Consider the following 15008-nt stretch of genomic DNA (forward strand, 5'->3'; position numbering starts at 1 on the left):
AGAAGAGAAGAGAAGAGAAGAGAAGAGAAGAGAAGAGAAGAGAAGAGAAGAGAAGAGAAGAGAAGAGAAGAGAAGAGAAGAGAAGAGAAGAGAAGAGAAAAGAGAAGAGAAGAGAAGAGAAAAAGGCCTGAAAACTTGGCCCACAGCTGCACCCAAGCACCAGGAAGGACCACAAGGCTTGTCCTTGGCCAGAGTCACTCCCTAGCTACTTCCTAGCAACAGCCAATCAAAGATTAGTCTGATTGTTCCAGATGTACTTTCAGACGGTTCATGATTGTGTACATCTTGCTTCAGAGCACCCACCTGTCAGCTTACAGCAGACATTCAATTAGAGGCTTACCAGGCTGGACCCCCACCCCCTCCCTTACTTCCATTTTCTATAAAACCTTGTCCTGATGAGAGTTCGGAGCTGCTTCATCAAACCATCCTGTGGGTCAGCAGTGAGTAAGCCCGAACTCAAGTTTGTAATAAAGAGACCTTAATGACTCCTAATGCATCGGAGTCAGCTCCTTGGTGGCCTGGCACAGCAAGGCAAGCTGCTGATGGCAAAGGCCTATAGTCCCAGCCACCCAGTGAGATGCCAAAGCTTTTAAATTCAGACTCCATTTTAGAGAACCTGACTTAAGTTTGAACTCGGATATCTAGACATTAGGTAACAGACTAGTATCTAACATTAGTTTCCAAGTTGCCCCCCAACAGAACCTGACCTAGCTCTAGTCTCTAGGCTAATTAATCCCCAACAAGAGCACAGTTTCCAGGTTATACCCCCAAATCTCCAGGTCTAACAAAACCAGTGTCTCCAGGTTATTCCCCTAACCAACCTGCACAAGCCCACTCCCTGCCTAATGACCACCAATGCAGAAGAGAACAGAAATTAAGTTTATGATATGACTCCTGGCACCTGTCAATTGCATTAAAGGCCACAGTAGGGAGCTGATGAGATGGCTCAGTGGTTAAGAGCACCGACTGCTCTTCCGAAGGTCCTGAGTTCAAATCCCGGCAACCACATGGTGGCTCACAACCATCCATAATGGGATCTGACGCCCTCTTCTGGTGCATCTGAAGACAGCTACAGTGTACTTACATGTAATAATAAATAAATCTTTAAAAAAAAAAAAAGGCCACAGTAGCTTTCTAATTAGATGCTCGCACACATAGTCCCTGCTTGCTGCTTACTATAAAGCCTTGCCCCATAGACATTTGGGGTTCCTCCACCACCAAAACCATCCTGAGTGACAGTGGTGCATTGGGGGGACCCAAGCTAGATCAAATAGCTTGTGACTCCCTGCTGTGAATTGAATTCCACTGGCTCCTGTGTATGTTTTTGGGGATCACTAACACTTCCCTGGCACACCACCAGGAGGCTAAGACAGGACAGTAAACTGTTCAAGACCTGCCTGGGCAGTCACATGGGAGGCCAAGGCAGGACAGTAATAGGGTCGAGGCATGCCTGAGCAATTTAGTGAGACTATCTCAAAATGAAAAGAAAGGGCTAGGCGATAGCTCAGTGGAAGCATGTCCACCTAGCATGTAACAAAGTCCTAAATTCAACCCCTGTTATCATTACATTTTTAAAAAGGAAATAGCATGCTTAGAGAAGCCAAATTAAGAAACTTGCTATCTATGTAGTATATAATTGAAGTTTTGTATCAAATGGTGTGGGAGAAGTAAAGTGTGGTAGTTCACACCTACAATCCTAGGACTCAGTAGGTAGAAGGTGATAGTGTAGGAACAGCCTGGGCTGCAGAGCAAGACCCTGTCTCAAAAGAGTATCATGCGTATACATTTAACTTCCTTCTTTTTATGTAGAAGATTTGGTAAGCAGGCTCCTCCAGAGAAACTGTTGGGACACTGTGGAAAAAGTATAAAGAGTTTAAAAGTACACTGCTAGACTCTATTCAAACCTCTTCTGCTTAGCATCTTTAAATGACAAACACACGATTAGCATTAAGTACAAAGCAATATCAAATACACTGAATGTAAGACTCTAGATTCAAAAAGACAGTAAAAGGTTGGGCTATTACTGTAATAGTGGAAATATGCCTACATTTGAGTCCCAAACTCAAACGTTCAGGTATACAATGAAATAAATGTGAGTTACTCACAGAAGACCTTGGGGCACTTAACTGATGGTCAAGTAAACATGAATCAGTGACTTGCAGAGTGTGTGGGAGTGACAAACATGCCAGTGACAGATTTAAGAGGCTGTAGCACAGCTCTATTCCTGGCACCCTACAACTCCAACATGCTCAGGTTAGCCAAGGTCAAATGTAAAACAATTAAGAAACTTTTAGGGCTAGCTAGGTAGTGGATCTCTGTGAGCTCAAGGCCAGCCTGGTCTATAGAGCAGTTCCAGGACAGTTAGGGATACACAAGAGAAAACCTGCCTCAAAAAAAAAAAGGTAAGGAAGGAAGGAAAGAGGGAGGAAGGGACAGACAGAGACAGACAGATGGATGGGTGGAGGGAAGGAAGGAAGCGGGGAGGGACAGACGGACAAACTGTCTATTACAGGCTGAAGACATGCTCTAGTGTGTGTGTACAAGTGTTGCTGCAGAGCCTGGGGGCCTGAGTTTGAATCCCAATCCTGTGTAATGCTGGGTGTAGTGGTAGCAGTGCATCAGTAACAAGGAGGATGCCGGGCTGTGGGCCACCAGCCTAACTCCAGATTCAGTCAAAGATCCTACCTCAGGAAAGAGGGTGAATAGTGGCAGAGGATGACAACCAATGCCTTCCTCTGGCCTCTGTACACACACAATGGCGCGCAAGAACCCAAAATGCTTTCCCACTATCTTTAGAACAAGTTTTATATGTGTATTTTCCTATATCCACACTTATTTTCACACAGGCAAAAACAAATCTTTTTCCAAATCTTCCCCATTTGTTCAGGACAAAGCAAACCCAGTCTTCAGTAGAACTTTCCATACTCATCCTACTCGGATTTCTCTGCTACTTTACAACACTCCTAGTGCCACATTTTTAGCAATCAATTGAATAGCACCTGAGTACTTCCTCTTGCCTTAAACTGTTATCTTTTACTAATACTTTCTCTTTTGTTTTGAGACAGAGTCCCATGTGGCTCAGTCTGCCTCAGAACTGATTATATAATCAATGATAATCTCAAATTTCCTGATCCTCTAGCTTCTACTGTCCAAGAGCTAGAATTACAAGCTTGTGCCACCACACCTAGCTATTAATGATTTTTCAATTAAATTAAAATTTTCTTAAAGGTAAACACTATGTTCTCTGTCCTCTACACATCAAGTGGTACAAGAGACTCAGAAAGAGTGACTGGTTCTCCAACTTCCCTTTCTACACACTGATCCCTTGGTGGAGGGTCCAGCAGCACACTGCAGTGCATATGCAGAGGTCAGGGCTGGCTGGGGGCAGTCAGTTCTCTCCTACTTTGCTTCTGAGGCAAGGTCTCTTGTTTCTGTTGCTGTGCTGCCTAAACAAGCTTCTAGCTGATTCTCCTGTCTTGACCTATCCCACCACAGACATGCTAGGGTTACAGATGTGAGCCTCCACATAGAGCTTTTCATGGCATCGAGGGCTCTAAGTCAGGCTCTTAGGCTTATCACAGGGCTAATGCTTTTACTCACTGAGCTATCTCCTCAGCCCAGTATTTGGTATTAAATGCTGGAAACATTTTAGAACAGGCATTTTATAGAGATATGTCTTTATCAGTAAATGGAAAAGTCAGTGTTCAAATCCAAATACTGAGTAAAATATATGGCTTCTAGTCTCTTATATAACTAGAATGAGGGACTACTACCTTATCTATGTATAAAATATATAGATAATATATTCTAGCCACAGAATATTTTTAAATAAGTTAGACTTAGAAGTATTGTAATTTTCTAATACAAACCATTAGGTAAAGATGCCTTAAAAGCAAGATTTAGATACCCAAACTAGGGATGGAGAGGGAACTACACTTAAAAAGCGGGCAAATGTGGTTCTCAACACCCATTTTGGATGGCTCACAACTGTTTGTAACGTCAGCTCCAGAGGATCTAACACCCTCTGTGGACACCTGAGCACACATGTCATACACACACTGAAACACACAAATACCCATAAATACACATTTAAAAAACTTTGTTTTTAAAAATCTTTTTAAAAGATTTAAACTAGAAAGTCATTATTTTAGGGAAATGACAAAATATTTGTTTCTTTAAATGCTAAATGCATTGAGGGGTGGCATTTCCATTTAAATTTTAATTTGTATACCTTAGAACACTAATAAAGAAATAAATTTGTGTGTGCATCTGTCTGTCTGTCTTATTGTCTATCCTACACAGCCAAAATACATATTCTCATTCCTCAAACACCAACTAACAAACCATGGTCTTAGGTGATGTAAAGAGAATTTATTAGCTTAGAAAATGTTTTGGCACTCGGGAGGCAGAGGCAGGCGGATTTCTGAGTTCGAGGCCAGCCTGGTCTACAGAGTGAGTTCCAGGACAGCCATGGCTACACAGAGAAACCCTGTCTCGAAAAACCAAAAAAAAAAGAAAAAGAAAAAAATGTTTTGAACATTCTTACTGAGGCTTCTGGGTCTGACAGTTCATCTAATAATTTTCTTGCATCGACCACAGCTTGATAGAGTCTTAGATTTTTGCCATCAGATGCAACAAAGCAAGCACTTGCAGAATTGCAGTACGTGCCTGGGAAAGAAGATGAAGTCTTTGGGTTACAGTGTGCAATTTATTTTTATTATTGGCTGAAATATAAGAAACAAACAAGTACATCTTTCTTTCTAGGTATAACTATCATCCAGAATCATAATTAAACGAATACAATAAGCTTATTAACAAATATATATAAACTTACTAACAACTCTGTAGAAAACCTATGAAAACTTTAAAATTCTGAAGATAAGCATATATAAACATTCTGCAACCTATTAAAAAAAAATCTAAGAGCTGGCTAGATGGCTCAGCAGTCAGATGCACTAGCTATTCTCAGTGGAGCTGGGTTTGACTTCCAGCATCTACATGGTGGTTCACAACTGTGTTTAACTCAGTCCCCAAAATCTGATACTCTCTTCTGATGCTGATTGGCACCAAGCAGGCATTTGGTGCACAGACAAATACACAGGCAAAAGACTTATACACATAAAATAAAAATATTTTTTTAAAAAGAACTTAACTATGGTAAACATAAATCATTTTGTGAACCAAGCATGATGGTACTATCAGCACATGGGAGGCAGCAGGATCTCAAGGTCTGAGGCCAGCACAGTCTATATAGCATATTGCAAGATAGGGTGGCTCAAAAGAAAAATAAAGAAGAAAAAAGATTTTGTGCATAAAAAGTAATAATTTTAAAACTTTTATTCAACTGAGTGGTGGTGGCACATGCATTTAATCCCAGCACTTGGGAGGTAGAAGCAGGCAGATCACTGAGTTCAAGGCCAGTCTAGTCTACAGAGAGTTCTAGGACAGCCAGGGCTACACAGAGAAACACTGTCTTGAAAAAATAAAAAATTAAAACAAATAAAAGCTTTTACTCATTTTACAATTAAATAAGTACTTACCAAGACAGTAACTAGGAATAAGAGTTGGAAGCCATGCCACATTAGAGAAGGCTGAGGTATGTAAAGAGTTAATTCGAGCCAATTCTGACACTCCTCCAGTATATGACAGAGGTCCAATGGGGTCTACACGCCACAGAATAAGTTCACTGTAGATTGCATTCGGGTCATGAAATGTACGGGTTGCTGCATTTCTCAGAGGCTGTTTTGATGAAGCTTTTGTATGTTTTACAGGATCTATTAATCTATTTAATTTACTGTCAGAGTCCCACTGACAGTCTGATTCAGGAGTCAACAGAGCATTATGATGGGAAGATGTCAGCAACAGGGGTAAAACAGAATGGCATGCCAGGTCATTGAGGTGGAATCGGTGACCGCAGTATCTGAATTTGTGGGATACAGTCAGAACAGTGGTAAAGGCTGACTTATCAGCAAATGTGACTGCCCACTGATTCAAAGACCCATCTATGTGTTTAGAGACCATCATTACCGTAGGTGCTAAAATGTTCATATCGGTGCTGTGTGATGGAGAGTGTAGCTGTGATCCGTGGGAACTATCTACAGACATCATCTCTTGCTGGGATGGGTTGTTGTATGAATCTTTTGTAGCATTCACACAAGCATACATCATGATGTTTTTACTAAGAGAGTTGGCGTCCCCAGAGGGAAATGCAACAGGAATCCGAGAAGAAAAAGAAACCTGGAAAACACAAATTGGTGATTCATTATAAGGAGTTTGCCTTCTTTCAAAAAGACTTTGCCAAATACAGTTCTATTTTTTTTTTTAATTTTTTTTAAGATTTATTTATTTATTATATGTAAGTACATTGTAGCTGTCTTCAGACACTCCAGAAGAGGGCATCAGACACTCCAGAAGAGGGCATCATTATGGATGGTTGTGAGCCACCATGTGGTTGCTGGAATTTGAACTCAAGACCTTTGGAAGAGCAGTCGGTGCTCTTAACCACTGAGCCATCTCGCCAGCCCACATGTCTATTTTCAAAATGCCAAATCCTAGCCTCCTAGTCCATAAAAAAAAAAAAAAGTTTATCCTCTGTATAGTTTAATTCATCAATTTATATAATAGATCACTAGTAATATCCTAATACAAGATGAATGATAAAGTTTCAAATGCAATGCTTATAGCGTATATCAAAATAACCATAAGCATGTACTTCAATTATAATAAATCTAAGAGTGATAACACAAAAAAGCAACTTGACTTGGCTTCTAAAACTGAAGATGAGTACACACCTATAATGTCAGCCCTTGGGAGGAAGAAGGGGAATCAGGAAGTGAAGGGCATCCCTGACAATATAACTGGCTGAAGTCCAGCCTGGCCACACAAGACCCTGTCCCTTAAAAACAAGGGGCAGGGGAAGAAGAGGAGAAAAAAGAAAAAAACTAAAAATAAGAATATATCATATTTTCTAAATAGTTCCCTTAGTTGTACTAAAAATATTACAATTCTCAGAAAGCATGAGTAGTCATTTAAATACTCAAGTGTTTTTAAAAGAGGAAAAAATCCTTTGAATTTCTAATTGTGCAAAATGTGTGGTGCCGATCCTCTTTGAAAACCATAATGTTTTTTTCTTAGTTGCTTTTAAAAACTGAATAGTTTAGTAATTCTGAAAATCTGTGAAGTCTATATAGCTTCTTGTTGCTTTAAAACTATAATGGTGAGGTAGGACCACTGCTGCTGCTCAGAGGAACCCACCTAAGAGCCCTCAGGACACAGGAACTGAGGGGCTGCCTGGGACAAGAGGCTTCTTTTTTCCTCTGTGCCCAGAGTTGATCCTGTGCCATAGAGCTATATACACAAATATAGCCAGGAGAGAGCTGGTATCCCAGGAGTGCCTACACACCCGCAAGCACAGGTAAGACCACCACTTCTCTTCCAATTCCTGACCCAAGAGGGACCCTCACAGAGCCATCAGGACACAGGAACCAAGGATCAGCTGGGGACAGGATCCTTCTGATCTCTGTCTGCGCCACCTCGTACCCCACACCCACATTCCTCCTGGATAGAACTGGAGTACTGACACACAGGCTTGCAGGAGGAACAAGCCAACATCAGAGACAGCAAGACCAGCTAAGACCAGAGATAACCAGATGGCAAAAGGCAAGCACGAGAACAGAAGCAACAGAAACCAAGACTACTTGACATCATCAGAACCCAGTTCTCCCACCACAGCGAACCCTGGTTACCCCAACACACCAGAAAAGCAAGACTCTGATTTAAAATCACATCTCAGGATAATGATAGAGGACTTTAAGAAGGACATAGATAACTTCCTTAGAGAAATACAGAAGAACACAAGTAAACAGATAGAAGCCCTTAAAGAGGAAAAACAAGAATCCCTTAAAGAATTACAGGAAAACACAACCAAACAGGTGAAAGAACTGAACAAAACCATCCAGAATCTAAAAATGGAAAAAGAAGCAATAAAGAAATCACATAGGGAGACAACCCTGGAGATAGAAACCCTAGGAAAGAGATCAGGAGTCATAGATGCAAGCATCACCAACAGAATACAAGAGATAGAAGAGAGACTCTCAGGTGCAGAAGATCCCATAGAAAACATTGACACAACAGTCAAAGAAAATGCAAAATGCAAAAAGCTCCTAACCCAAAACATCCAGGAAATTCAGGACAAAACGAGAAGACCAAACCTAAGGATAATAGGTATAGAAGAGATTGAAGATTCCAAAATTAAAGGTCCAGTAAATATCTTCAACAGAATTATAGAAGAAAACTTCCCTAACCTAAAGAAAGAGATGCCCATGGACATACAAGAAGCCTACAAATCCCCAAATAGATTGGACCAGAAAAGGTAACAGTAATAGTAATAATGTTAATAATAATCAAAACAAATGCACTAAACAAAGAAAGAATATTAAAAGCAGTAAGGGGAAAAGGTCAAGTAACATATAAAGGCAAACCTATCAGAATTACACCAGACTTCTCACCAGAGACTATGAAAGCTAGAAAATCCTGGGCAGATGTCATACAGACCCTAAGAGAACACAAATGCCAGCCCAGGCTACTATACCCAGCAAAACTCTCAATTACCATAGATAGAGAAACAAAGATATTACATGACAAAATGAAATTTACACAAAAATCTTTCCACAAATCTAGCCCTACAAAGTATAATAGATGGAAAACACCAACACAAGGAGGGAAACTACAACCTAGAAAAAGCAAGAAAGTAATCTTCTTTCAACAAACCCAATAGATAAAAATTAAAACAACACTGAGATTTCACTTCACACCAGTCAGAATTGCCAAGATTAAAAACTCAGGTGACAGCAGATGCTGGCAAGGATGTGGAGAAAGAGGAACACTCCTCCATTGCTGGTGGAATTGCAAGCTGGTACAACCACTCTGGAAATCAGTCTGACAGTTCATCAGAAAAGTGGGCATAGTACTACCTGAGGACCCAGTTATACCACTCCTAGGCATATACTCAAAAGATTCTCCAACATATAACAAGGACACATGCTCCACTATGTTCATAGCAGCCTTATTTATAAATAGCTAGAAGCTGGAAAGAATCTAGATGTCCTTCAACAGAGGAATGGATACAAAAAATGTGGTACATTTACACAATGGAGTACTATTCAGCTATTAAAAACAATGAATTCATGAAATTCTTAGGCAAATGGACAGAACTAGAAAATATCATCCTGAGTGAGGTAACCCAATCACAAAAGAACACACATGGTATGCACTCACTGATAAGTGGATATTAGCTCAAAAGCTCAGAATACCCAAGATACAATACACAGATCACATGAAGCTCAAGAAGAAAGAAGAGCAAAGTACAGATACTTCGGTCCTTCTTAGAAGGGGGAACAAAATACCCATGGGAGGAGTTACAAAGACAAAGTATGGAGCAGAGACTGAAGGAAAGGCCATCCAGAGACTGTCCCACCTGGGGATCCATCCCATATACAGTCATCAAACCCAGACACTATTGTGGATGCCAACTAGTGCTTGCTGACAGGAGTCTGATATAGCTGTCTCCTGAGAGGCTCTGCCAGTGCCTGACAAATACAGAGGTGGATGCTCTCAGCCAACAATTGGACTGAGCACATGGTACCCAATGGAGGAGCTAGAGAAAGGACCCAAGGAGCTGTAGGGGTTCGTAGCCCCATAGGAAGAACAATATCAACCAACCAGAGCTCCCAGAGCTCCCAGGGACTAAATCACCAACCCAAACGTACACATGGTGGGATTCATGGCTCCAGCTGCATATGTAGCAGAGGGTGGCCTAGTCAGTCATCAATGGGAGGAGAGGCCCTTGGTCTTGTGAAGACTCTATGTCCCTGTGTAGGTGAATGCTAGGGCCAGGAAGGAGTGGGTGGGTTGGTGAATGGGGGGGGGGGAGAGGGAAGGGAAAGGGGAGAAAACCAGGAAAGGGAATAACATTTGAAATGTAAATAAAGAAAATATCTAATTTTAAAAAAAAAAAAAACTATAATCATACCTGAACTTGTCGAAATATTCCAGGGTTATATTCATCCAAATACTTTACATGCCACACTAGAAAAGTCCCGTCGACAGGGTGTATCGTGAATAACATGTCAGGGTTCTTGTTCCACTCTGTCAGCAGAGTTTCAATCTTCCGATCCAGCAGTACTGTAGGCAGTGGCATTGAGATGCTAGGTCGTGGATGGGCTCTAGGACTTCCCTCTCGTTCTCCATCTTCATGTTCTGATGATCCTGTACCTGCCTCAGATTCTCTATCCAGAGATAATTCTAAATCAGAAAATATATTTATCAGAATATATACTACATTATACTATAAAATTCATTTAGAAACTATAAATTACCTTTACATTTTATGGTCAGCAAAAGTACTTTCTTGTCCAAATTGAAATTATTATGTCTATTATTTTCAGATAAATAAAAATTACACCATATTTTCATTATTAAAATTATAAAAAATATTTCCCAATAAAGAATATGACTTCCAAAGTACTACATTATTCAAGGTACTATAATAAGATACTATATAATGCATGCACAAGTTTAGCCCACAGGAATAAGTTTACACACAGGAATAGCTCAGTCATAGAGTCCTTGCCTAGCATGCATGAGTCCACATCATAAGCAAACAAACCATCAGCTAGAATTAGATGGTGTGCAGGGACAAGCACAGTGCCTATGAGAGATGACCAGCACTTATAGAAGAGAAAAGCAAAGTGACAAAGAGAAGGAAGAGGTCAAGCTTAAAGAGGTCCCACGCAAAGCTGTATCCTATGTGAGAAAACACCATGAGGGATACAAACCATGGTCCAGTTTCATACGTAAGCCCCTCTCTCTCTCCTCCTGTGAGCGCTCCTCATCTTCTCTATCTGCATCATCACTTTCATGATCTAATTGCTTTTCAGAAAGTTTTCGTAATTGGTGCATAAATATTTCAGTTGATGATGTAAAATGAAACTCCTTGTTATTTAACCAATGAACTACAAATCCTCCATTGATATCATCAATATTAAATGCAGTGCCAACCAAGACATTTGGAATATCTGTAGAAACAAAAAAGATTTAACTTTCAATATGATGCTCCAATTTCTTTCAAAATACAACAGGTGTGCATCATGATTTGTCAGAGAAGATGCTAAAAAAAAAAGTCAGTATGATTCTACCAGGCTTGTAATAACTTTAACTGAATTTAATGGTGAATGTAAACAGTAAGAACTAATGGCATACTCTTACATGAAATTAAATGACAGTACTAATTTCAAAACCAAATATAACAACACATTGACCTTATTGAGTCTCAGTTTTGAGGAAAGGGGGTGAACACAGCTATAAGAGGTATTAACATGAAGTTTAAACATGGCCTGGATATTAAACTGTGTGGAATTAATTAACCAGTTCCTAGGCATTGACAATGACACTGTGTTTATGGGAGCTACTTTCCTTACTTGTAAGGAAACAAAGTTTCTAAGTGTAAAAGTCCATATGTTCAGATCACTTTGAAAAGATTAAGGAAAAAAGACCCCCACACATGCACACACGATCACATGTACACACACATTTACAAATGCTAATGGTTAAATCTCTGTGACAGCTAGGAAAGTGTTCACTGTACTCCTGTAATTTTGTTGAATGTCTAAAACTTTCCTACAAGTTGAGGGTAAAGAACACAAGGATGAAGGAAAGAACCAGGGAACTGGCTCAGTGATTACAGTTAACAAGCAAAATAGAGAACTAGAGTTCAGATGCCCAGAGTCCACGTAAATGCTAGGTGGGTATCATGGCACATCTGAAATCCCAGCAATCAGAAGGCTGAGACAAAATTCCAGCAGCTACCTAGCCAGGCTAGCTGGACTGGTGAGCTCTGGGTTCAACTAAGAAATCCTGCCTCAATAAATACGGTGGAAAGTGATTAAGAAAGACTCACAGATTCAACTATGAACCTCTGTATGGACATATACATATGTATGCATGCACACATACACACACACAAACACACACACGCTCACATGTAAACATGCATATATACACATATGTATATACACATGACTGAAAGAAAAAAGACACATAATATACAAATACCTATAGGTTGAAGAAACAAAACTATGATTAGAATTAATATATGGTAAATTTACATAAACAGTATGACATTTATCAGAAAATTCAGTTTGCTCAGTGGTAAGAGTACGTGTTGCTCTTGTAGAAGCCTTGATTGATTCCTAGCACCAACACGATGGCTTACAACTATCTATAACTCCAGGGGATCAAATGCCCTCTTCTGATCTCCTTGGACAGCAAGCATGCCTGTGGTGAATATACATAAATACAGGCAAAAATAGCTCTACTGATTAAATAATTCAAGAAATCAACTAATTGTCTTTTGGCTGTATCACAGATTCAAATGTTTTTCTGAAAAAAGTAAGAGGACAATGCTTTTGTAACAGTACAAAAGCATTTTCATTTAACAATTAATTTGGTCAATCTATAAATTGTATTTGCAAGAGTATCTATAATGCATCAAGCCAAATGACTTAAAAATTATATTTAAAGTAGTATGTAGGTGGGCAAGGCATGTAGCACATGTCTTTAATCCTAGAACGAGGCAGAAGCAAGCAGATCTCTGTGGGGTTTAAGCCAGCTTAGTCTACATACTGAGTCCAGCGGGCCAGCCAGGGTTATATGGGGGGATCCAGTTCAAAAAGGAAACAAAATAACACTGGAAGGCAAGACCCAATAGCTACAAGAACATATGACCTCTACATTTATCCATAATAAAGCAACATGCAACTCCAGCCCATTTGATTTTATATACAGATAAAAGCCAAGCTTCTAAAGTATATGGAATTTATTGTGGACTATTATTAATTGTATTTTTAAAGTTGTATCTCTATCATAGTCAACAACTCAAGAAAGGCTTCTTTTAAAAGGTTAAAATTTTTGTTAAAACAGGACCCCCAATGGAGGAGCTAGAGAAAGTACCCAAGGAGCTGAAGGGGGCTGCAACCCTGTAGGTGGAACAACAATATGAACTAACCAGTACCCCCTGAGCTCGTGTCTCTAGCTGCATATGTAGCAGAAGATGGCCTAATCGGNNATCATTGGGAAGAGAGGCCNCTTGGTCTTGCAAACTTNATATGACCCAGCACAGGGGAAGGCCAGGGCCAAGTAGTGGGAGTAGGTGGGTAGGGGAGCAGGGGTGGGGGGGGGGGNGGNATAGGGAACTTTCGGGATAGCATTTGAAATGTAAATAAAGAAAATAATAATAATAAAAAGAAAACTAAAAAAAAATTTTTTTGTTAAAAAAAATCTAAAACCACCAACATTTTAAAAAGTAAGTTAAAATAAGTTACAGGACATTCTTAGAATATGATAAAGGTTTAAGACCAAACTGAGCATAATGATGTCCACTTATCTATGTTGCTAGAACTCCAAAGGCAGATAATTATAGATTCAAGATCAACTTGGGGTACATTCAAGATCTTGCCTCAAAAACTCAGGGTGGGGGGGGTGGGGGGAAGATCAAAAGGATAATATAAGTAAAATAACATTGTAGCATTATCAAAGAGAAAAACAGTGAGAACCACAAATGCAGGCCTAAAGAACAGTTTAAACATTTGGTAGCTGACTATGCTCAACCTTGCCCCTTTTTGTGGACTCTCAACTCTCCCCTCCCATTCCTTTATGTCAAGCACCAATACCTAGAAATATCTTCTACCTGAACTCTGCCCTCACAGTGGCCATATCTGACATGGATTTAGGTAGGCGATTCTTATTCTCCTTCCTTGTTCTCCAACACAATCCCTCCATTACCACTGCCAACCCGGCAACAACCTACTTAAATGTGCCCCTCCTCCCACCTTAACTCCAACTCTTGGTTCAGATTCAGGGTCGCCCTAGTCCTTTCATTCCAGTCTCTCCAGATAATTCTTTACCTTACTGTAACCGATTTGCAGGATCCCTCTTTCCACCACACTTCCAACTCTCTGTGACCTAACACCTTGGCTCTTTCCTGAAGCTCCTCTTGGTCTTTTCACCTAGCCCAACTCTCTGCCTCTCTGCCACCCACCAAGCTCCAGAAGCACTCTCTACCAGGCAACACAGCCACCATACTTTTCTAAGATCCAGAGAGGGCAACAGACACCAAAGGACGAAAGCCCAACTCAACAAAGACACAACCAGATATCAACACCTAGAATTACCTCAATCATCTTAACTCCAGATATCTAGGCACCATCACAAAAAATACAAACATTAACAGCAGAATCCAGGAACTCTGAATTACAGAAGGTACTGAGAAATGCAATATAGCTGAAGAACAGGCAAGAATATCAAAATACAAATTATGAATATGTTCAAGGACCTTAAAGGGGATACAAGTGGATCCCTTAATGAAGTCTGTGAAAATACTAACAGTAAAGTGAAATAATGAAAACAGTTCAAGACCTGAAATCAGTAAAGAAAACCCATCTGAGAAATGAAAATTTTAGTAAGTCCAACAAAAACCTGAGAGATAGCCTTACCAAGAGAGCAGACGATTCAGAGAGAGTCTCAGGCACTGAAGACAATGTAGAAGAAATGGAAATCCCAATCAAAGATATGTTAAGCTAAAACAAACCAGGCACAAGCATCCAAGGAACCTGGGACACTATGAATAGAACAAATTTATAATATAGGAATAGAGAACCCCAGCTCTAAGGTAAAGAAAATATTTTAACAAAATTACTTAAATTTTTCCTAAAGTAGGAGGCCCACAAAGCATAAAGAATACCAAACAGATGGAAAATTCCCCACAATACATAATAATCAAAACAATGAATGTAAGGAACAAAGAATAAGAAAAGCTACAAGAGGAAAAAAAAATGACCAAGTAACATATGGAGGAAGATCCATCCGAATAACACCCAACTTCTCAATGGAGACTCTAAAACTAGAAGGCTTCATCCCAGAGATGCAGGGATGGTTCAATAAATGTTAATCAA

The 15008-nt window shown here is 39.9% G+C and overlaps 1 protein-coding gene across 4 annotated transcripts in view; it reads right to left on the reverse strand.

Annotated features, from left to right (window-relative positions):
• Dmxl2 (Dmx like 2) overlaps nt 1-15008 on the reverse strand; it is a 135911-nt gene that overhangs the window by 77212 nt on the left and 43691 nt on the right. For all 4 annotated transcript variants that reach the window (XM_021205952.2, XM_029542783.1, XM_021205951.2 and 1 more), the window contains exons 10-13: nt 10836-11075; nt 10031-10302; nt 5541-6237; nt 4547-4668 (exon numbers count right to left, since the gene is read on the reverse strand). In XM_021205952.2, coding sequence (XP_021061611.1) covers nt 4547-4668; nt 5541-6237; nt 10031-10302; nt 10836-11075 — 1331 coding nt within the window. The remainder of the gene's footprint in view (nt 1-4546; nt 4669-5540; nt 6238-10030; nt 10303-10835; nt 11076-15008) is intronic.

This window comes from Mus pahari, chromosome 10, assembly GCF_900095145.1.
Source record: "Mus pahari chromosome 10, PAHARI_EIJ_v1.1, whole genome shotgun sequence".
Taxonomy (NCBI): domain Eukaryota; kingdom Metazoa; phylum Chordata; class Mammalia; order Rodentia; family Muridae; genus Mus; species Mus pahari.